This window comes from Fukomys damarensis, unplaced genomic scaffold (genome assembly GCF_012274545.1).
Source record: "Fukomys damarensis isolate Sample0158 unplaced genomic scaffold, DMR_v1.0_HiC HiC_scaffold_19, whole genome shotgun sequence".
NCBI classification, from domain to species: Eukaryota; Metazoa; Chordata; class Mammalia; order Rodentia; family Bathyergidae; genus Fukomys; species Fukomys damarensis.
Window position 1 is genome coordinate 9,085,098 of NW_022900931.1, and position 23,806 is coordinate 9,108,903.

The 23,806-nt window shown below is 52.6% G+C and overlaps 1 protein-coding gene across 7 annotated transcripts in view; it reads left to right on the forward strand.

The window, feature by feature from the left end:
• Pla2g6 (phospholipase A2 group VI) overlaps positions 1-23,806 on the forward strand; it is a 45,614-nt gene that overhangs the window by 2,560 nt on the left and 19,248 nt on the right. For 2 of the 7 annotated variants that reach the window (XM_010613055.2, XM_010613073.2), the window contains exons 2-7: positions 10,602-10,856; positions 18,034-18,249; positions 19,099-19,282; positions 20,984-21,171; positions 21,656-21,752; positions 22,527-22,709. In XM_010613055.2, coding sequence (XP_010611357.1) covers positions 10,648-10,856; positions 18,034-18,249; positions 19,099-19,282; positions 20,984-21,171; positions 21,656-21,752; positions 22,527-22,709 — 1,077 coding nt within the window. In that variant the 5' untranslated portion in view covers positions 10,602-10,647. Of the gene's footprint in view, positions 1-6,709; positions 6,973-7,802; positions 7,972-10,468; positions 10,503-10,601; positions 10,857-17,477; positions 17,913-18,033; positions 18,250-19,098; positions 19,283-20,983; positions 21,172-21,655; positions 21,753-22,526; positions 22,710-23,806 lie in introns of those variants that run through there. The other 5 variants (XM_010613062.1, XM_033766221.1, XM_033766220.1 and 2 more) reach the window with 5 other exon arrangements.

Genomic DNA, 23,806 nt, shown 5'->3' on the forward strand with positions numbered 1-23,806 from the left:
GTCTCACTGTAGTTGAGACTGACCTGGAACTCACTATGTAGCCCAGGCTGGTCTCGAACTCACAGCGATCCTCCTGCCTCAGCCTCCTGAGTGCTGGGATTATAGCCTTGCGCCACCACGCCTGTCTTGTTTTGTTTTTTTTATACTTGATCTTAGCAAAAAAGGCTGAGAAGCAGTTTTGTTTTGTTTTTGTTTTTGGAGACAGGGTCTCACTGTTGTAGTTCAGGTTGCTCTTGAACTCACCGTGTATCCCAACCTGGCCTTGAACTTGTGGCTATCCTCCTGCCTCAGCCTCCTAAGTGCTGGGATCACAGGCATGCTCCTCCATTCCCAGCTTTGTCAGAGTGGATTTTTGTAAAACTATTTTAAATCTCTCTCTTCCTCCCTTCCCTCTCCTTCCCTTCCTCTCCCTCCCTCTCCCTTTCTCTTAGCCTCATTTTCTGGTGATCTCATCCAGTCTGAGATCTTTAAGTACTGTCCTTACTGTGGCAGTCCTCAAGTTTTTCTTTGTGTTTGCTGAGGGTCAAACCCAGGACCTTATGCATATCAGGTAAGTGCTCCACACTGCACTGCACATGGGGCCCAGGAACCTTCAAATGTGTTTCTCCAGTGTGGTACGGACCTTTCTGCTGAACAGTAGACTCACATAGCTAGTTGCTCACTCAGCGCCTCCCTTAGGCATTTCACACTGAAAGTATTCAGGGCTGATCCCTTCCAATCCTTACCTCACCCTTCACCAAAACCTGTCCCTCCCACGCTTACTTATCTTAGGAAATGCAGTGTTATTCTTTTAGTTGTAGACCAAAGGCATAGGATAATCTTTGATGTTTCTTTTTCCCACCCCACATCCGTCCAGAAGTACCCATTAAAATGTTGAATGGCAGGGCCAGACCCCAGTGAGACCCCCACTTCCTCTCGGGACCTCACTCTTCCTGTGTACTGGACAGAGGTGACGATTGCACCCTCCGAGGCCACCAGCAGAAGTGGAGCCCTGTGCTGACTGAAGGGTGGTGGCCTGGTGAGAGGACAGGGCCCAAATGTGGCCTCACACCCATGTGCTGGTTTTGTGGTAGTAAGAGCTGCAGGCAGGAAGTTGGGGCGACAGAAGGCTTGGTGCACTGGGCAGAACCATGTCCGCAGCTCACTGTCCTGTCAGGGTGGCATTAGCCACTCAGGAGGAGGTCACTTTCCTGCGGCAGGGGCCAGCGTCCATTGTTCCAGTCATGGGACATCCTGTCACAAACGGCAGGGCTGCAGGGCCCTGTTTCCACTGCAGGCTGTGTTCTGCTCCCGGAACCCTACATGACCCAGCCTGTGAGGTGAGCTCCTGGCTGTTGTCACTGCTCCCCGACAGCTGTCCTGCCCCGAGGCATCAGCTGTCATCTTTGGAAGGGAGGAAGCACCAGGCCTACAGGAGCAGGAGCGAGCTCAGCTGTCAGCACCTGGAAGGCCGTGAGCAGAACTTCCCAGAGTAGAGCTTGGGAAGGGACTGGCCTGGCCCTTGGTGCCACTGCCAGGGTCCTGCAGGTGGCAGCAGTGTGGGGAGTTTCTGTGCGGCCGCTGAGTTCCCAGAGTGGTTAGGTTAGTGTGGGCTGCATCATTTGAGCCTGAACTGCAGTGGTGGCTGGAGACAGGCCTGGTGGTGCTGTTATCTCCTGCCAGGGAGTGAGGCTTGGGCTGCCAGGCCTGCGGGGTTCATTATAAAGGTTCATTCTTTTCTTTTTTGTACCAGGGATCGAACTCAGGACCTTGAGCTTGTGAGGGAGGTACAGGGCCACTGAGCTAAATCCCCAGCCCCGGAGGTTCATTCATTTGTTCTCATCCATTAAGTCCCTCAGTGTTTTATCAGACATCACTGTGAGCCAGGCCCAGTGTGCGGCTACGTGCTTAGGGAACAAATAAAAACCACCAGGGGCAACCTCATCACCCCTCCGAGTGGGTGCATCCTGGGTGGTGTGAGGTCGCTGAGAAGAGCTGAAGAGCAGAGGGCGGCCGGGCAGGGCTTTTGGAGGAGGTGGCTGCTAAACAGAGCCTTGAAGGTCAAGAACGAATTTATTCATGGTTGAAAAGTCTCTTACTGAGTGTGTATTTTTGAGACAGGTTAAGAAGTGAGGAGGAGCTGGCATATTGGCACACACCTATAATCCCAGTACTCTGGGAGGCTGAGGCGGGAGGATTGTGAATTTGAGCCAGCCTCGGCAACCTAGAGGCTTAGCAAGCCCCTGTCTCAAAATTAAAACAAATAAAAATGAAAAGATCTTGGGATGTAGCTCAGTGCGAAGGCCCTGGGTTCAATCCCGGGAGAGGAGGACATTGTAGGGCAAGGGACATTCTCGAAGGTACACTGAGGCCTGGGTGTGATGGTTTCAAGATGCGTGGCTGAAAGGGACTGGGCCCCTCACATGGAAACCCTTATCCCTTGCTGGAGTTCAAGTTTTCCCAAACAAAGTGGGGACCCACAGGGCCTTCATGGAGCATTCACAGAAGCACCACGGTGCAAGCCAGCAGTGAGGGTCTTGGGGGCAGGTCCCGTGCTGGGAGCCCTCAGAGCGTAGCTGGGCCTGAAGGACGAGCAGAGGCTTTGGCAGGTATGGGGTAGGCATTGCCCCTGTGACAGGCTCGGGCCCAACAAGGGTCCTCTTAGTCCGGAAGGACAGTTTGCTCACAAAACCATCCGAAGGGGAGGACCTGGGAAGGGCCAAGCCTGGTGGCCTTGGCAGATGAGTGACCAGCAGAGGGCAGGGGCAAGGACACTCTCCTTCCCAAGACCTGCCCAGTGGCCTCCAGGAGTTCTTGGCCATGGAGGACGCAGACCTTTGCCACCCCTCGTGACCAGCCGCTTCTCCCTGTCCTCTCCAGCACTTCTCAAGCTGGTCCCATCTTTGGGACAAGTAGAGTCTGCTTCCCCGGAGCAGCCAGGAGCCTGGTGGTTATGGTGGCTGCTGTGCCCTTGGCTCTTACCAGAGCTCACTCTGACAGCGGTGCCATGGTCCCTTCTTGAGCTTCTCTGCTCCCGGTTGCCCAGCCCAGAGGAGAATGCTTGCTGTTCGCAGGTGGACATGCACTTCCTGTCCCTCCTCCCCTGCACGCCTGTCTGCTGTACTTGCTGGGGAGCCTCTCCCCTGCTCCCTTGGCAGACTCTGTTTTTCCTTCAGAGCTTCCCCAGCCGCAGGACTATATACACAGTTGGAGTGCTGAGCCCGGACCAGAAAACTGGCTGGTAGCTTCTGTTCTTTTGATCTCAGTATGGGGTTTTTATTTATTTTTCTTTTTTGGTGGATGTCAATATGTCGCTCTTTAATTTTCCCTTTGAACGTAACAGTAGCCTCAGGCTCTGTGAGGTGAGGGTACCAGTGGAAGCTCTTCCCTGCTATCCAGCCCCCACAGACACCGTCCATCTTCCTGTAACAGCTCGGTGGGTGCACCGGTGCTCTGGACTTGACGAGCAGGCGGAGCCAAGGAGGGAAACACAGATAGCTGGCCTCGCATAAAGGAGACAAAATTGGTACCTGGAGTTTGCCTGGAATGGACAGGCAGCGTTGTCACTGTCTGTATCACCACAGAACGTCTTGGGCTTTTGTCTTTCTTCTTGTAGAGCTTGAGAGGGCAGCATGACACAGCTGCATATACTCAGGGGTCAGGTGGTCTGTGTCAGATGAAGCAGGGGGCTGGCCCACGTAGGGAGCAGGAGGGGACGGTTTGCAGTAGATGAAAGCAAATGCTACACAATGAAAGTCAAAGGCTTGAGACTGAGAAGCAGAGGGAGCAAGGAGGTGGCCACGATGGCTAAGCTTGACTGTCAACTTGACTGGCACGAGAAACTCTTGGAGGGGTGACTGGATCACGGGGCTCTCTTTCCAGCCCTCGCTGTTTCCCAGTTGCCATGAACTAAGCAGCTTTACTCAGCCATGATGCTCCTGTCTTGGCGCCCGCTGACCATAGACTAAAACCTCTGAAACCATGAGCCAAATAAACCCCTCTTCGGGTTAAGTTGAGGGTGTCAGGTATTTTGTCCAGCAATGGGAATGCTGACCAATACAGAACATTGGTACCAGAGAGTGGGGTCATTGCGGTGTCTGTATCTGACCATGTGGTTCAGAAGCCTTTGGAACTAGTTTGTGGGAAAAGTTTGGAAAGGTTTGGAGATACGGGCTAGAGAAGCCCTAGAATGCCATAGACGGAGTTTAATGGCTGATTCTCATGAGTGCTTAGAAGACCAGAATGTGCTGATAGGAATGCAGAAAATAGAGGCCACACTTGGGAGATTTCAGACGGGAATGGGGACTGTACTGACTGTTGGACTAGAGGAGATACGTGTGTTACGGTTTACATCTGAGTGTCCTCCCGAAGCCTCATGTACTCGTAGGCAGGGCTTTTGGAAGGGGATTGGACCACGGAGGCACCATAACTAAGTTGCTGCTAGGCGCTGGGGTCTGCTGGGAAAAGGCAGAATACAGCGAGAGTGACCTGGAAGGGTGTCTCTCCCTTCTTGGCTCTTCCCTTCCCTATCTTCTTCCTGGTTGCCATGGCATGAGCAGCTGTCCTCCACCCCGGCCCTTCTGTCATGCAGTTTCTATGTTTGAGCCTGTAGGGCATGGACTGAAACTTCTAAAATGTGAGCCAAGATAAACTTCGCGTCTTTTAAATCGTGAATATTAGGTATTTTGTCCCAGTTATGAGGAACATGACTAAGACAGCACAAAAATTATTTCCATTTTGCCTATTTGCCAAAACTGTGGGAGGCTGAGTTTGAGAGCCAGTAGACTAATTGATCTGGGAGAATATTTTAAGGCAACCCAATGTTGAGGCTGTGGCATTGTTATTGGTGGCTGCTATTTCCTTTTCCTTTTCCTTCTCCTTCTCCTTCTCCTTCTGGCTGTACTGGGGACTGAACTTAGTACCTTGTGCTTGTGAGGCCAGCATGGCGCCACTGAGCTAAATCCCCAGCCCCACTGGTGGCTGCTTTTAATGAGATGTATATTGAGAATCAAGAACAAAAAGCAGAATAGAAGTATTTGCAAAACTCAAATTTTGGCTCCAGAAGAACTGCATGTAAAGTTGGGACCAAAGGAGGTGTGGTTGCTGAAGAGATGAATGAAATTAAAAGGAGACCAAGTAATTTGAACTAGGACAAGAAGAAAGGTGCCTTGAGGAATCAACAAGACTCCATCCATTACAGGCTCAAGGGTAAAAAAGTATAAACCTTTTCTTTGAGAAGATAGTCCCTGGGATTCCTGCTCTAGAAAGGCCATCTAGGGAATTGGTTCCCTGGGATTAATTTCGTCATGCTCAGCCATCGAGGCAGTCAGAGGCTGCTGAGGTCATGGTCTGAGGGGCCTGGCTACTGCTCATACTGGCAGCAGACTTTCCATAGTGTGTGGCCATCATGCTAATTTTTCAGAAATGCAGAATGCAAGAGTCAGGGGTCATGGAAGCTTCCACCCAGATTTCAATGGAAGGCCTTGGGTGGCCAGAAATTTGCCTGTGAGAGAGCAAGTGTGTGAGGCTGTAGAAGTAAAACCAAAGGTGCACATCCCAGGAAGTTGGAGATATCAGGAACGTGAGATAAATGCCGAGGAAAGCTGTAGACAGTGAGTGAGCCAGCCCGAGAGAGGCCGTGTGGGCTGCACCCAGCAAGGCCCTAGGGGCAGGGCTGCCCAAACCCTTTGGAGCTCATGCCCCACACCATGTGCCCTCGATCCCGGACATGTATAGGACTTCATGTTCACCCCTCTGGCTTCCAGTCTCTCCTTGATCCACTTTTTTTTCTTTCCTGTTGTTCTTTACTTTTGGAATGGGAATATTTACCCCGTACCATTGTATCTTGGTATAATGTAACTTGCTTTGCAGTTGGTATAGAGGTGCACAGCCAAAAGTTTACCTTGAGTCTCAGAGGAGACTTTGGACTTAAGACTTTTGAGCAATGTCAAGACTGTTTTGGCTTTGGAGAAGGAATTGGTGCATTTTGGTTGTACGCAGGGTGGTTACATTATGTTATGTGGTTGACATTATTTTCTCTTTTTGGAGATCAAATGTGTAAGGCGATGTGTTTGGGTATTCAGTTGGCAAGAAGTGGAATGTGACAGTTAAGCTTGATTGTCAAGTAAAGTAGCTTTAGAGACTCCTAGAGGTTGGATTATGGGTTGCTCTTTCCAACTTGCTCTGCTTTTTGACTGCCATTAACTAAGCAGCTTTGCTCCACCAGGCCCTTCTGCCTTGGACCAGATGACCATGATTTGAAACCTCTGAAACTTTGAGCCAAGTAAGCGCCTCTTTAAGTTGAGGGTATCAGGTATGTTGTCTGGCTGTGGCAACACGGACCAGTACAGCAGCTTGGGACGCTGCGCCGGGAGGGTGTCCAATGGAGAAGATGTCAGTGCCCTGAGTGGCCGCCTGCTCCCCGCTTCCCATTCTGTGTCCCGCTTTGCCGCTGGGCAGGAAGAACCTGGCTTTCCGTCTCTGTCGCTTGTACTCCTTATATATGAAGCGAGGAAAGTGCAGTAACGACTTCATAGGGTGACTGTGTTGTGTGGATGACGTGATGAACACCTGCAAAGCTCTGAGGACAGTGCCGGGCACGGGGAGGGGCCAGGCGTGTTCAGTGTGGTGATTGTTATGAAGCTTGCAGTCCGGCAGTCTGAGGACAGGAACGGAAGAGTGGCACCCACTAGCACCTTCCTGTGTGGCCCTGCTGTGACTATTCTAGGAAGTGGCCAGTGATTTTCATTTTCTTTCTTCCCTTGAGGACACAGTGGCTGCTGTTGTTCCACAGTGGGACAGCGTCCCGAGCTCTTCCCTCTCTTGCATCATTCTACGCCTTTGCCAACCCTGGGAGGCTGACTAGGCACCATTGCTGTCCTTTGGTGGCCACTCTGCTGTGTCCCTAGCAGCTGGTCCTGGGCTGGGGGCAGGGACACGAGGAGGGGCCTCCCAGGAAGTGGGGAGCTTTCTTTGAGGCAGCTGAACCCTGTGGTAAGTTTCCTCCTTCAACCCAAGTGGGCTCCTGTGTGCCAGGTGCCCTAAATACCCCTCCCCAGAGCCACTCTGGGTTGCCTGGCTGATCTCCAAAGCCTCTCGTTATTTCTGAGCCAGGATGACCCCATGGACACCCGGGGCTCAGAAACTCTAGTCATTTTCCTTACAATTTGGAAAATAGGAGAAAGCAAAAGAAAAAAAAAAGAAAAGGAAAACATAGCCCATGAACTTAATCTACTCACTTAATACATATTTTCTATCAGTCTTTTTTTTCATGCATAACATTTACTCTGTTGAATTCTGTTTTGGCAAATGTTCCTTGAGCCACGCATTGTGCCATGGTGGTGCCCGAGGTGAGTAGACTCAGCAGCTGCTGGGAAGGAGCTCAGACTCTGGGGCTGGGACATCTTGCCTCCTCTCCCTGCTCACTGTGTGACTTTGGGCATGTCGCCTTTCGTCTCTGTCGCTTGTGCTCCTTGTATATGAAGTGAGGAAAGTGCAGTAATGACTTCATAGGGTGACTGTGTTGTGTGGATGACGTGGTGAACACCTGCAAAGCTCTGAGGACAGTGCCGGGCATGGGGAGGGGCCAGGCGTGTTCAGTGTGGTGATTGTTATGAAGCTTGCAGTCTGGCAGGAGGGCAGAAGATGGTTTCTGTTTTGCTGTGCTTCTTAGTGCTGGAGATGGAACTCAGGTGACAGCCTGTTCTGGTTTGGGTCTGGATGTCCCCCCAAAGCCTCATGTGGCATAGGCTTGACCTAGAGTGTGTGAGGCTGGCACTGATTCATGATGCAATGCCAGGCTCAAGGGCACTAGGATGAAGGGTGTGAGTGCTGCCCGTCTGAAGTAGTCTGGATGAGACAAAAGGGACAGGGAGACGCTGTTAGCGCTCTTGTTACCTTCGCTGCCTCGTGTGCTCCACATTATTTCTGCTCTGCCTGTTTGTCGTCCTTGCCTTGGAGCTGGCTGATCACGGACTGAGACCTCTACCAACTGTAAGCCAAATAAACCCCCTCCCCTCTAACTTTGGGTGTTGGGTGTTTTGTCTCAGCCATGAGAGAAACGTAACTAACACACGGCTCCTCCAGACACACAGGCAGAGGACAGTCCCTGTGTCAGGTGGCCATGTGGCCGTGCGCAGGCGCAGAGGTGATCGTTGGCGTGGCTTTCTGGACAGCTGTGGTCTGAAGCTGAGAGCTGTGAGGCCGGAGCTGGGTTGCGGGGACAGCCTGGTGTCCTTGCTGTTCACAGAGCAGGCGTGGTGTGGTGTGTCCTCTGAGCTCTTCCTGCCTGGTTGCAGTCCTCACTGTCGTAGCTTCTTGTGACCACACAGTGCCTCTGGGTGACGGTTTCCGAAGACCTCTGTCCTCTTCCCACCGTGGATCAGTGCATCGCGTGCCTGCTGTGTCTTTGTTTTGGAGAACTTTCGTGGGGCCAGGTCCCACCCATAGGGTCCTTCCCTTACCACCCCGCCCCATCTTCTCTGTTTTCAGGGCTCCAAGCATGGGAGAATACAGGGAGCGGAGAGGATGTATGAGAATACATCCTCATTTTATCCTAGCTATTTTCATTTCTCCTCCTTTAAGGAGAAGAAAACTGAAGCCCATGGTGTCCTTACAACATATCTTACTAATGATCCCCAAAAGAGGGATGTCATAGTGCTTTTTAGAATGTTTTCAGAGCTCGAAGCCTCAGTTTCCTTATCTGTAAAAGGGGGTGATCAAAGTAAAGCCAGCTAGTGTTCATTAAACATTTACTGTCTCCAGGTGCTATGATTAGGCACCCAGTCCTCAGATTACAGTTGAGGAAACAGACCCAGAGAGTTTAAGTAACAGTCACACAGTGGAAAGTGGCAAGGCTGGGATTTGAACCTGGGCTCGTTCCACATCTGTGCTAAGCTCTCAGCACATGGGCCTCACATGGTTTGTAGGTTAAATGCACAGTAGGTGGTCATCTTAGTCTCCTTCCCATTCCTGAGACACCATACCGGATTCCTGCAGCTTAAAGGAGGAGAGGTTTGTTCGGGGTCACAGTTTCAGTTCCTGGTCAGCTGTGCCGGGCCACAGCAGAGGAAAAGGTGCTCAGTCCAGGGCAGCCAGGCGGAGCCAGGGACAGGACCACACCTTCCCAGGTCACTCCCCTGGTGACCCACCTCCTAATAGCACACCTGGCCCTGAACTTGTTCACCCCTGAATCCACTGTTGGGTGGAGCATCCCACGACCCTATCCCCTTCCACACACACGAGGCTTTGGGAGAACATTTTAGATCTAAGCCATAATAAGTCAGTAAATGTCTCCTGGTGTAATCACAGCGGTCTCCCCAGAGGATATCTGGCCCCATAAGTAGCACCTACTACCATATATCTAGCACTTTAGGGCTTGGCCATGTCCAAATCACAAACACCACTGCCCTCAGGCTTTGTGGCTATTGTTAACTCCCTCAGATGTCAGCATTGCAGCACCACGAAGGCACCCTGGTAACCGGGCCGGCCCCGAGTGACTAACAGGCCAGTGCTATGTGCGGTAGATGGTGTGACAGAGGAAGGGATTCACACCCCAGGTGGGACACAGAAGTGGTGCAGGATTTCACCATGCTATCAGAAGAGTGCAGTTTATATCTTACGAGTCATTTATTTCTGGAATTTAACATGTCATATTTTCAGACTGTAGTCATGGAAACCACAGAAAGCAACACCCCAGCTAAGGGGCTGTGTGGTGAGGTTGACCCCTACTTATTTAGGTGATGCGAGGCCTCTTGGCTTTTGTCTTCCTCTGTCCCCATGGCTCCTCATTGCCTGGGCTGGAGCATGATGAGGCTGTGAACCAGCATCCTCTCCGATGCCACTGCCCCCCAGGCATCCACACTGCTGCACTGTGCTCACCGACCTCCACTTTCAGCAGGTGACACTGTGGCCCAGAAACAGGGATGATTGCCAGGATTTGATGCCAGTACCTTAGGAAGGCAGTGTGCTTCCTGGGGAGCCAGTAATTGAATTCTGTCACCCAAACCAGGCCCTTCCTGAGCAGACACGCTGACTGAATCGCCCCTGCACCTCAAACCCAGTTTTGTGTATCTGAGTCTTCGAGCTCAGTCTCATTCCAAGGAGTGGCTTCTGTCAGCCTCCTTGGGAACCAGGACAGCAGGGAGCAGAGGAGCGAGGCAGACACTTGCTGTCCTTCCTGCCAGTGGACTCTGACAGGTCCTGGTCCCTTTTTTGTTCCTAGTAGAGGGGACGCTAATTTGCTTGTGGACTTGAAATGACCTGTACCTGGCTCCTTGGTCGCCAAGTGTTATTTCTAGAACTTTGGTGCTGAGGGCCCCGCACTTACCAGGGCTTTAGGTGGACCTGCCATCTGCCGTTGATGGGGAAACTGCGTCTCTGCCCGAGAGACTGGGCAGTGAAGGGCGTTCTCTGCATCCCCAGCCTGGTGGAAGGCTCTGGAGTCCCCCTGAGACCTTCCATGCTGTCTCTCTCTTTCCCTCCTTTCCAGGTCCCTGCAGGCCTAGGATCCAGGGGCAGCACCGGTGAGGAGTGGCCAGATGCCCATGCAGGACTTGGCTGCGTGTGGTAAGGTGGCCTTGGGAGACCAAGCCCAGCTGACCAGAGACCCCATTTTCTTTCAGGCTGAGGGTTCGGGGTGGCAGGGCCTCCTTGCCTGCTGCGCAGAGGATGCAGTTCTTCGGCCGCCTGGTCAACACCCTCAGTAACGTCACCACCTTGTTCTCAAATCCATTCCGGGTGAAGGAGGTGCCCCTAACCGACTATGCCTCAAGTGGCCGGGTTCGGGAGGAAGGGCAGCTGATCCTGGTCCAGAACGCATCCAGTCACACCTGGGACTGCATCCTGGTCAACCCCAGGAACTCTCAGAGTGGCTTCCGGTGGGTGATAGCAGCTGCATCTCTCCTTCAACTCCCCGGGCTGGAGGTGGGATGGTGGGGAAGCAGCTCCTTCAGGCATCTGTCGGAGGCCTGGGGAGTGAGGAGGGGGCACCACTCAGGGAGGAAGGGTGTGGGGAGAGGCTGGGTTGTTCCCTGTGTAGACAGACAGAGGAAGGCGGGGGGCCTGAGGAGGGCCAAGTCAGGTGAGGCCTGCTGTGGTGACCTTAGCCCCGGGTCTTGGAAGGCATACATGTCCTCCCAGGGCCGGCCAGGCTTTGTTGGGCACCTGTTAGAGCTGGCCAGGCTGGGACCCCTGAACTCGCAGGGTTGGGTAGGGAGCCAGGACAGCCGAGGGCGCTGGGCCAGCCACAGGGCCAGCTAGAAAGAGACAGGCGTGGCTAGGCCTGCAGTGTGGGATCTGGTGGGGCTCAGCAGACCAGTGGAAGGTTGAGGGGGATACATATTGGTGTCCCTTTTGTGCTTCTTGCTCATCCATCCCACGTCCCATCCCATCATCCATCCATTCAGCATATGCTGGGCACCTGTGCTGCAGTGGTCTCCAGAGTCCCGGGCCAGGGGCCGGGCCCAGCTGGCCTTGAGGTGACACACATGGTCTGTGTCTTTAAGGAACATGTAGAATGGTGATGAGGCCACCTACTCACAGGCTGCATAAATCTCTGTGAGGAGCCCACAAGCAGGGACACAAGAAGCTGTCACTTCCAGTTGGGCTGGCCAGAGCTGTGGGAGCTGCTCTGAAAGAATGATGAGGGGTTGTCTGGCAAGACAACATGGATAGTTGTTCCAGACCCGCGCAGGTGCACGGTGCCCAAGGAAACAGCTGGGGTTGTTCCGATTGGGACATGTGAGACCATGAGTCTCAGGAGATGGCACTCTGAGGACCAGGGCCCAGCTTCCAGAAGAACAGGGCAGGTGTCATGGCCCCAGTCAGTCAGGTGAGACCTCAGAACCTGGCTCCTCAAGAAAACTGAGGCAGAGGCCCCCGGAGCAGGCCCTTGGGCTAAGAGTGCCATGCAGTGACCATTGCAGTGACCATTGCAGACGCCAACTTCAGCACAGCAGGGCTGGCCAGATGCTGAGCAGTGGCGTATACCCTGCAGGCTGCTGGGAAGGCGCGGCTGGCTAGAGCAGGAGTCCACTTCGTGGTGCGCACTCAGCCCTGTTTTCTTTTTATGTGTGTGGAATGAACGAATGTGCTGTTTTCATTCAATTCTGGGAGCCCAGAGCGGTGGATGCCTGTTGGGTTCAGGACAGTACAGGGTGAGCTGGGAAGCCGGAAAACAGAGGTGGAAGGCAGAGACTGGGCTGCAGGAGCAGAGGTTGGGAATGGCAATGCCAAGGCCAAGAAGTGTGACCCGGAAGGGGGGCTGCGGGCGGCCACAGCTACAGGCAGGGGTCAGGAACACACCGGGGGACTGCGGTTCTCATCCAGGGGTGGTCAGTGCTTTTTTTTTTGCTCTAACAAAGCACCCAAAGCTGGGGACTTACAAAGAAAGAAGGGTAGTTTACTTCGCAGTATCAGAGGCGAAAGTCTTAAGAGTAGGCAGTCCCGTTCATTGGTCCCTGACGAGGGCCCCTTTGGTGGTGTCCCAATATGGTGGTGGCATCATGGAAGGAGTACATGGGGATGATCACAGGGCAAACCAGGAAGTAGGGAGTAGGGAGAGATGCATCTCATTCTTTTTATTTTACGTCTCGGTTTGTTGAGACAGACTGTGTAATCCAGGCTGGACTTGAATTCACTGTGTAGTCCAGGCTGGCCTCAGATTTGCAGTGATCCTTCTGCCTCAACCTCTTGCGTGCTAGGATTACAGGCATATACCATGTGCTCAATCTTCTCATTCCAACTTCTGGGGAGAATAACTGCAAGACCAACATGGATCCCTTCCACTGGGAATGCCCCCACTGGCTCATTGCCTCCCACTTTCTTTTTTTGTTTTTTTGAGACAGGGTCTCACTATGTATTCTAGGCTGGTCTTGAATTCACTGTGTAGCCCAGGCTGACCTTGAGCTCACAGTGATCCTCCTGCCTCAGCCTTCTGAGTGCTGGGATTACAGGTGTGCGCCACCACACCCAGCTTGCCTCCCACTCTTAAAGCTTGTATCACCCCTTAATACTGCCCTACTGGGGACAAACCATGGAAGCTGGGTGGCCACTGCAGCGTCCCCACCTCCTCTGAACACCCTGTGGTTTAGGAGGGGTGCTGGGTCTGCTAGGACCCCTCCCTCTGTTATCAGTTTACCTTCCAGATGTCTCCGGCTCCTTAGGGGATGGCGTGAGGCCCTGCTGAGTCCTCAGGCTTTGTTACCTAAAGCTCACATCACTTCCTCTGGCTGGAGATGTTGGAGCCGCCTGTGTAGATACGGATGGCGACACCAGCACATCCCACGGTATCTTTCATTGGTGCCGACTGCGTGCCAGGAACTGTTACAACATTGACTCACCGTGCCCTCCTGTGGCCCTGGGAGGAGGGGTGTTGCTGATGAATGGACCCCTCTTACAGATGAGGGGATGCAGGCTAAAGTGGCTCCCCCAAGGTTGCACAGCTGTTCAGTAGCAGTCACCCATGCCCTAGCATCCTGGCTCTAGAAACACCCTGTTTTCTCACCCCAGGCCCCCCTTGCACAGTGACAAGCTGGCAGGGCACTGATCCCTGCCTCACATACGACAGCAGCTCCCAGACGGCACTCCCTTGCTGTGTACCTTAGGATACCGTCGATACCTCCGTTCCTGATATGAATTAATCATCTACCACTGACATTTACTCTGACATATGGTGTTTGATGAACCCAGCAGCCGCTCACTGGTATCTTGGCAGACACGGGGCTGTGCACAGCAGAAAGGGTGACCACGCCATGTGGGACACCTGCCTTTGTGTCCCTGTGGGGAGCTGACTTGGGGACTCTCTGGCCAGGGCTATGCCATAGAACCGGTTGTTAGGAAATCTCAGGTGGCCTGTGTCCAGCCACAAGCCCGGGGACCGCTCCTCCATCCACTCATCCCCCCAAGCAGAGGGAACAGCAGTAGGTAGCCCAGCAGCCAGCAAAGGCTGGTCTGGACCCAGCATCCAGAGATGAGTGTTGTCCTGGGACCCTGTGAAACTCCCCGTCACCGCGTGCCTGTGTACACGTCGCCTCCCCGCAGGGTCCGGGGCTCTGTCCCTCCTGTGTTCCCAGTGCCTGTGTGGTGATGAGTCCATGATCCCCAAAGGGAAAGTGCTTGACAGACCGGGGGGCCGCTGGTGCCGCTAGAGTCTGGAGGACCTGACTGGGGGAGGGCAGAGAGGAAGGAGCGCTGCGCCGTGCGGGGCATTAGACACCCCTCTAGCCTGGTAGCTCGGGGCCGCTTTTGATCCAAGACCCCTCGAGAGTTCCAAGGGAACTTGTCCTCTGCCAAATGGCTTCCGCCCTTTTGCCTGCAAGTTCAGGAGCTTTGCAGACACACCGAGCTCAGCCGCAGGCCTCCCCTCCGCACCCAGCAGGCAGAGGCCACTCAGCAGACTCCGGCAGCTCACTGGGGCTGTGTCCTGGAAGGAAAGACACCCCGCGCCCCAGTGCCCCGTCCACCGCAGGCTCTGTCCATCCCCTCTGTGACCTGTCGGGTCCCCCAGGAGGACCCTGCCCTCTGTAGCTACAGCCTTTCTCCCCTCGGCCCTGACCCTCAAGCTGTCCTGCGATGCCACCCACTCTTGCCAGCCTCTGTGTGTGGCATTCTGTCTGTAGCCTGGTATCGTGCCCACAGCCCCACCACAGAGGCAATTTCCCATCACCATGCGGATGTACTGTTTGTTCTTAAAACAAATGAAGATTCCCCTCCCGATGCCACTTGCCCTCCAGTCGCTGCCCGTATCCAGCTGTCTTTATTCCTCTCCTCCTATTCTCTCTCTTTAAACTTGTCAAAGATGATGAACTGTAACATATATACAGAAAAGCGTATACAGCTGTGACTTAGCAGACACCTCTGTATCACTGCCTGTGTCAAGAAATAGAGCATCGCAGTCCCCAGAAGCCTGCCTTTGTCCCCTCTGTCCTATAGAAGGTAACTAGCCTTCCTGCGCGCGCGCGTGTGTGTAGCTGTGGGAGTCACAGTTCTCCCAGGAGGAGCCCGTTGTGTGACCGCAGTCACATTGCTGGACTGTGTGTACTCACGATGGCCGTTTAGGATTTTATGGCCCAGTGACTTCATCTCTGTCCCTGTTTGTATCAGTGTCCTCGGTGAGGTCTGCACAGTGGCACGTTTCTCAGAACGTGGCCTTGTTCAGCAGCACATGACTGTATTATGTCATAATTTTATATTTTATGAAACTTTAGATTATTTCTTGCTTTCTTGCTGCATGTCATATGCGTGCATTTCTGCTCCACATTGACCTTACCAACTTTCGTAGGTAAACCTTCATTTCTTTTTCTACCAGCAGTGAGTAAGTTTCTCTGTTGCTTTGTATCCTCTGACACTGGGTGTCATCTGCTTTAAAATTTGTAGCCATCCTTTGGAGCATCCAGTAGCATGTTATTTTAGTTTTATTTTGCATTTGCCTCATTAAGGATGAAGATAAGGCCCTTTTGCTAACCATTTCAGTATCTGCAGTGGTTGTGTGTGTGTGTGTTCCAGATACACACCCTCTGTTGTTCGGCCTTGTGTTCAGTGTTTACCTTTTTATTATTATTATTATTTTTTTTTTTTTCCGGTACGGTGGATCCAACTCAGGTCCTGTGCTTGCAAGGCAGGCAGTGGAATTACTGAGCTAAATCCTCGGCTGCCTTTTTATGCTTAATGGTATCGATCGATAAACCAGAGTTCTTGGTTTTAATGAAGTCACATTTATTTCCTGTCTGTTTACTGGTGTGTTTGTGTGTCCTATTTAAGAAAGACCTTGATCTAAATACTTTCAGACACTGTCCTTCCGGGGCTGGCGATTTAGCTCCGTGGTTCCACCTCCTGCCTCATAAGCACAAAGCCCTGAGTTCCATCCCCAGTACAAAAAAAAAAAGCAGCAGTCCTTCTGTCTCCTATTTTCTGAAAATTAATTAATAATGCACATTATTTCTTTCATAAATATAGGAATCGTGGATGCCCCCGCCAGGAGCTGGAGTGTTTATGGGAGAGCTTTAGAAGATGGATTTGGTGTCTGATAGATTCAATCCCATCAGGTTTTCCTTCTTCCCTTGTCAGTTTTAGTGCTTTCAAGCAGTTTGTCCATTTTACCTCAGTTTTCAAATTGTTTGCGTAATTGTTCATAAACTTTTAATATATGGGGATCTAAAGGAATGATAGTACTTGATGTCTTCTGTGTGTCTTGTTTGGTTTTGCTAGAGGTTTGGCAATTTCTGAAACCTTTTCAAAGAACCAACTTTTGACTTTGTCCCCCCAGTAGTGGGGATTGAGCCCTGGACCGTCACACTGAGCTTCATCCCCAGCTCTTTTTACTTTTTCTTCTGAGACAGGGTTTCACTGAGTCACTAAATTCCCCAGGCTGAGCTCACACTTTTGATCCTCTGCCTCAGCCTCCCAGAATGCTGAGATTATAGGCCTGTGCCACCACACCTGCTTTTTTGTTTGTTTGTTTTTAATTTGTCTACTTTCTATTTCACTGATTCCTGTTTTTACTTTTAACCTACTTTTTTTTCTACCATATTTGTATTTTCTTTTGGAGATGAAAGTTTAAGTCTTTGATTTTTAAATTTTTAGTTAAACTCCACAGCATCCATGCTATGCTGGTTTTTTTGTTTGTTTTGGTACCGGGAATCGAATTGCGCTTAGAGGTGGATGGTGGAACCACTGGGCTAATTTAAATTTTTAGTTAAACTCCACAGCATCCATGCTATGCTGGTTTTTTTGTTTGTTTGTTTTGGTACCGGGAATCGAATTGCGCTTAGAGGTGGATGGTGGAACCACTGGGCTAAATCTCCGGGCCCACTATGCTGTATTTTTACCATTCAATTAAAAATATTTTCTAGCCAGGTATGGTGGTGCATACCTGTAATCCTGGCATTCTGGGAGACCCGGGCAGAAAGATTGCAAGTTTGAGTCCAGCCTGGGAGACTTTGCCTTCTTATATGTTTCATTTTAGTTGGCTTTCTTGAGATGTAATTTATAAAAAGTAAAAGTGACTGATATTAGATAACCGTTGCTGGGTTTGGTAAAGGTGCTCACCATGTAACCTCCACCACAGGAAGATGCAGTCCATCCCTCTTGCCCTCCGACTGCCTCTGTGCTCTGTTGGAGTAAATCCCGTGCCCACCTTGGCCCTGGCAGACACTGACCTGCTCTCAGTTGCTGCGGTTTTCCCTTCCATAATGTAGAATGTGGTTTCTGAGTCTCACTCTTGTACTTAGTATAATTACAATTTATGACTGTTTTGTATGTTTTCACTTCTTATTAGCTTGGGATTATCCACTCTGCTATTGTCTTTTATGGTTTGTTTGTTTGTTTTGGGTTTGTTGTTGTTTTGTTTTATTTTTTGGTAATACTGAGGATTGAACCTGGTGCCTTTTGGCATATTAGGCAAGTACTGTACCTCTGATCCACATCCTCAGTCTTTTTTGTTTGTTTGTTTGTTTTTGTTTTTTTCTACCAGATTCTTGTTACATTGCCCAGGCTGGCATTCAACTTGAGACCCTCCTGCCTCAGCCTCCCAAGAATTTGGGATTATAGACATGTGCTATCACACCTGGCTATATCCTCCTCCTTTTTAATGTATTGCAAAATAAATATTTCCCTGTTCTTTTAATCTTATTTCAGTCATGCCATCTTACATCCATAGATGTACCATCATTGACATGACACTTTATTGCTGACATTTAGGTAACAGTACTTACTTAAATCTCGCCATGTACAAAGCCAGAGATAGGAGGCTGGGGCTCTCAGGTGTGATGATTGAATTGGAAAAAGGATACAACAGGGTTTGGTTTAAAGAAAATATGAAAGCACCGCATGATGGAGGCAAGAAAGAAAGAGAAAGCCAAAGGAGGAAGAAAGAAAGGAGAGAGAGGGAAGGGACGAGGAAAACTTTTCAGATACAAAGAAGCCCAGCCTGAACGGTATTTGGGGGCCACATGTGTGGCAGGGGTGGCCAGCCTGAACCGGCTCAGGACAAGCAGCGGCCTGTTGGGGGTCCCAAGGCATCAGACTCCTCAGGGCCCCGCTCTGTCCCGGCCGCAGACTCTTCCAGCTGCAGTCGGAGGCCGAGGCCCTGGTGAGCTTCCAGCAGTTCTCCTCCCAGCTGCCTCCCTTCTACGAGAGCTCCGCTCGGGTCCTGGACGCCGAGGTCCTGCAGCACCTCAGCGACCTCATCCGCAACCACCCGAGCTGGTCTGTGGCACACTTGGCCGTGGAGCTGGGCATCCGCGACTGTTTCTACCACAGCCGGGTCATCAGGTGGGTGGGCTGGGGCCCGGGCCCGGGTGCTGTGAGTGTGGACGGGTGTAGGGCATGTGAGTCTCCCTGTTCGCCTCAGTTCCCTTCCTGTTATTTCTTTCTGCCCCCACCCCCAGTACTAGGGATTAATCCAGGGCCTTTGCACTGAGCTCGTCCCCAGCCCTTTTCACCATTTTTTTTTTTTTTTTTGAGACAGGATCTCACTAAGTTGCGGTCCCTGGGTTAGAACACAAGGCTCTTGCCCAAAGTCAGGAGGAGAAGCATAGAATTTCCCAGTGCTTACAGAGATCTAGCCCGTGGGAGCTACTTCCCACCCACCATGAACTTGGAACCCCCACCCCTATGAAGTGTCATCCTGTGGGACCTGCACTGGGCCATCAGCTGCAGAAGGCCGAGCAGGGCCCCGCGCTGGTGTCTCCTTTCAAAGGTGGGCCCAGAGCTCGCAACCTTACCACGCTTTGTGGTTCACAGGCAGCATCCTGGACCCCATGGTGATGCTTCTGTCCCTTCCTAGCACAGGCACAGTGGGCATGGTAGATAAGGTATTGAGGTCCGGAGATGTTCAGTGTGTTGCCAAGGCTGGTGAGGTTCTTGTGTTCAGTGACCCTGTCCTGTGTCATTCCCTGCCTACCGCACCCTGGCGTGACCATGGGCCACTTGCCTTGTAGAGGTAGGCAAAGTAAAGTGGACCTGAAGCAAATCACATCAAACACAAATAAGTTGAGACAGCCCTGACTTTGGACCAGCCAGGCTTGGAGCGTGGCCTGAGTGCTTGAGAGCGTCCCGGTTTCCTTGTCCTGCTTCTGCACTTGGGTCCCTCACATGATGGCCTCCCTGCCCACCCCCCAGCTGCGCCAACAGTACAGAGAATGAGGAAGGCTGCACCCCACTACACCTGGCCTGTCGCAGGGGTGATGGGGAGATCCTGGCGGAGCTGGTGCAGTACTGCCACGCCCAGATGGATGTCACCGACAGCAAGGGAGAGACCGCCTTCCACTATGCCGTGCAGGGTGACAGCTCCCAAGTGCTGCAGGTGAGCCAGGGGCAGTGCCTGGTCTTGCCCTCACTTCCCTGAGCTCAGTGCTCTCCTTGGGCCCCTGGGTTCAGACGTCACTTTGGGCCTCTCTCTCTGTGCCCCACTGAGCCAACAGCTGGGCTCTGCTGTGGAGGGTGCACAGCTCTGCCCACCTTTTCCTGCGTGGTGCTTGTCTTAGAACCAAACCCAACCAAACTCCCCCCGGCCCCTGTAGGCATTTGTGCTGAGGGCCATCCTCCTATTCAGTTTTTCACCTGACAGACTTTTTTTTATTGTGGCCAAGTAGATGGAGTGATGTAATTAAAAAGCTACTTTATGTCTTAGATTGAAAGGAAATACAGAATACTGGATCATGTTTTATTGTCTAGAGTGAGCAGGTCCTTTGGAAGCTTCTGTCGTCCTCTCTGCCTCAACATCAGGGTTATTCTAGGAGATACAGATCACTGTCCTGTGCTTGGTACCCCCAGGAAAGGGCATTCCTCAGCCACCTCAGGGTAGGCTGGGCCCCAGACTCCTGAGGTGGTGTTGGGCTCCCTGGTTGCTGGCTCTCTTGGGGCCAGCACCGATGTGTGCTTGGCCCAGCATGGAGTGCCGGGAGTGACCTGTGACCTAGTTAACCCAGAATGTCCCCTGGGCTGGGTGCATGTCCTCTGCTCCTTACGAGGGAAACTGAGGTTCAGCCAAGGTAAGAAATGAGCCCCCTGTGGGCTGCAAAGCCAGGGACGAGGCTGCCTCTGGCTTCCAGGTTGGGCGACAGCCCCTCGCCTTCCTGGTGTCCCTGATGTCACTGGCCTGCACACAGATGGAGACCTTGCCACCACAGGTACCCAGTGGTCGTGGTTTGCCTCAGGGCTCACCCCAACAGGAGAAGATAAAACCCCGCTCAATACCTGACAAAGAGCACCTGTACCGAACGTGCTCAGAGGCGCCGTTATCCCCGAACAGCGCCATGCCACAATCCAGACGCCAACCACACATCAGTCAGGACTCTGAGTCGTCTGGAGGTGACGTGAAGTACACGGAGTAGATGAGGTGGCTGCATTTGCTGTCCCAGCTTCTCAGGAGGCTGAGGCAGGAGGATCTTGAGTCTGAGGCTGGCCTGGGCAGCTCACTGAGATGCTGTCTCATAGAGAGAGAGAGGGAGGAAGAAAGAAAAAAGGAAAGGAGGAAGAGAGAACGAACAAACAAATGCGCGGACAAAGGGGAGGGTTATGCAAGGGACTTGAGTATCTGTGGATTTTGGTGGGGCCGTCCTGGAGCCTGTCTGTCTGCAAATACTGAGGAACAGCTGTTTTCTCTCTCTCTTTCTCTTTTTTTGTTTTTGAAACAGGGTCTCACTGGGTAGTTCAGGCTGGCCTTGAATTCACTATGTAGCCCATGCTGGTGATCCTCCTGCCTCAGCCTCCCAAGTGCTGGGATTACAGGTGTGCGCCACCACGCCTAGTTTAAATTTCTTGACTGAGAAATTTTCATAGGAGCTACAGTCATGACGGAATAGCACCCCTGTCCCCACTCACACCGGTGCCTCCGTTCTTTCCTCCAAAGCTACCTCGCCCTGTCACTCCAAGTTCTCACCAGTGTCACCATGGCGTCAAGCCTCCCTTCTCCTTTGGTCCCCAGAGAGAGGTGGCCCGTGGGTGGGGGAGGGACATGCAGGGCTGCTCTGTGGGCTCCAGCTCAGCCATGTCCTGCTGTCAGCTCCTAGGGAAGAACGCGTCATCCGGCCTGAACCAGGCGAACCACCAGGGGCTGACCCCGCTGCACCTGGCCTGCCAGCTGGGCAAGGAGGAGATGGTGCGCGTGCTGCTGCTGTGCGGTGCGCGCTGCAGTGTGGGGGGGCCCAGCGGCTACCCCATCCACACGGCCATGAAGTTCTCCCGGAAGGGGTAAGGCCCGGCCCTCCACCCGCTGCCGGTCACATTGTGTTTTTTGAGTCATATGAGTCCTTTAGAAATGTTGCGTATTAGCCCTACCTCTGACCTGATTTGCAAGTTTTCCCACGTTGCCTTTTCACCTTTCTTACTGTTTCTGTTTGTGTGCAGCACTACTGTTTAGTTTAATGTAGTTCCATTTTATTTATTTTGGCCTTTGTTTTGCAGCACTGGGGATTGAACCCAAGGCTTTCACACTGAGCTACATCCCCAGTCCCTTATTTTTATTTTTATTTTTTTATTTTGAGACAGGGTCTCACTAAGTCAGTAACTTGCCGAGGCAAGGCTCAGACTCCCTGCCTCAGCCTCTCAGCGCTAGGGATTGTAGACACCACCTCACCTGGCCAGCTGGCTGCTTTTGTCACGGCTTTATTTGGGTGCAGCGCTCCCTTCCTCAGTAGGTGAAGTCTCCTCACTGCCTTTGCTCCCCTCTCCCCAGGTGTGCTGAGATGATCCTCAGCATGGACAGCAACCAGATCCACAGCAAAGACCCTCGCTACGGAGCCAGCCCCCTGCACTGGGCCAAGAATGCGGAGGTAGGCGGAGTCTGAGGGGAGCGGAGCAGTGTGGGCCCTTGGCCCGTGTCCTCTGCGTGTGGTAAGGGGCGTCCTGTGAGACTCACAGTGGCACCTGGAGCTGCTCATGTAGGGGTCCTGGGCAGATCAGCGTCGCGCTGCCTGGGTGGCATCCTGCCTCAGTCCCTTCGTCCGTGCACCAGCGTCCTATGGCCTGGCTTTGGAAGTGCTGTGGAGTCAGCAAGGCAGTGAAAGAGAAAATTCGGCGTGAATGGCAATGTGCCTCACAGATGGAAGGAGGCAGGTGATGGCCATGATGGTGGTGGTCTGGCTGTCCCCACAAGGTGCCTCCCTTCTGAGCTGTGTTCCTAAGCTGAGCTCTGTCCCCACGGGAGAATGGGGCCCCTGGGTGCTTATCACCAGGAAGCACAGCTCACCCGTGCACTGGGCATCCCCCAGATCCTGGAGGCCAAGAAGGAAGAGGCACCAGCCTCTCAGGGCACCAGGGAAGGTCACAGGCCATGGGGCAGAGCCCAGGCTGCCTTTGCAAGAAGGGATGGGGCTCTCTTAGCTCCAGGAAAGGACCAGAAGCCTCCAGAGTCACTCAGTCATTGGCTTTTTGTCCCCCAGTTCCTGGGGTGGTGATGAGGGAGCCAGGCTCTTGGGCACCTCCAGATCTGGCGTCTGCCCCCAGAGGCCAAGGCCGCTCATGGAGGAAGCAGCCATGCCCAGGTGCCACAGCCACAGCCGCTCCCTGGGAGCCGGCACTGACTTGGCCCGGCCTGCCCCCCTCAGATGGCCCGCGTGCTGCTGAAGAGGGCCTGCGACGTGGACAGCACCAGTGCCTCGGGGAACACGGCCCTGCACGTGGCCGTGATGCGCAACCGCTTCGACTGCGTCATGGTGCTGCTGACCCACGGGGCCAGCGCGGACGTGCACGGGGAGCACGGCAACACCCCGCTGCACCTGGCCATGTTGGTGAGCCGCCCCCACCTTCCCCCGACCCCCAGAGTGACACACAGGCACCGTGAGAGGGGAGATCCAACCCTGCCTGCTGACTGTGACCCTGGGTGCGACACAGGCCTCTCAGCCTTGCTGTCCTTGTCCTGAGAGGACGGGTAGCAGGCCCGCCGTGGCTCCACAAGGGACGCCACATGACATGTGCAGTATGTGGCGGGGAGTGGGTGGCTCCTTCCCTTAGCCCAGGAAAGAGTCTCCTTGGCACCCCGCAAGCCCCTGGGTGGCAGAGCCACTCATTGAGCAGAGTGGCCATGGTGGGACACTTGCTGCCCTTCCAGCCCCTACTGTCTGCTCAGACAGTGCAGTGTGAGCAGGTTACCCCATGGGGGGCACAGGTGCACACAGGTTTGCTTTCTGTGGCAACACCACGTGGACAAGTATCTGTGCAGCGAATCCAAGTCGGAGACCGGGAGGGACCCCTGAGACTCCATAAGAAGTTAGAGTCAGGACAAATGGAGAGACATTCTGTTCGGTATCAAAGGTCAGAACTGGAGACATTGCTGCCCCAGAGGGTGAAACTATAAATAGGTCCTGGAGAGCCCTGAAGAGCTCTCGGAAGGCTCTGCTTCATCGGTTTTCAAACTTTCTGGCCCATCTGGTCCCTCTACTCTCAATACTGAGGATCCCAAAGACCTTCTGTCCATAGGGATTTCATCTAGCTAGATTTGCCAGAAGTGTAAAATATTTTCAAAAATATTTATTAATTCATTTAAAATAACAATAGTCAACCAAGCGCAGGCAGCTGCAGTGATGTTTTTATGAAAAAGAACTTTATTTTCAAAAACAAAAAATAAGTGATGAATGAGAAGAGTTGGCCTCATTTTACATTTCTGTGAATCTTTTTAATGCCTGCTTCACAGAAAACATGATTGTCCTGTCTCCTGCTATACTTACTCAGCTGCAGTATGTTGTTGAAAACTGCAGAAAAGCTGGCCCCATGTGGATATGTAGTTATACCTTTGTAGACATGCATACTCCTTTGATGCTACACCAAAAGCCGACAGTGGCAGGTTTTTTGCTTTTGTTTTCACTCCTGGGGATTGAAGCAAGGGCTT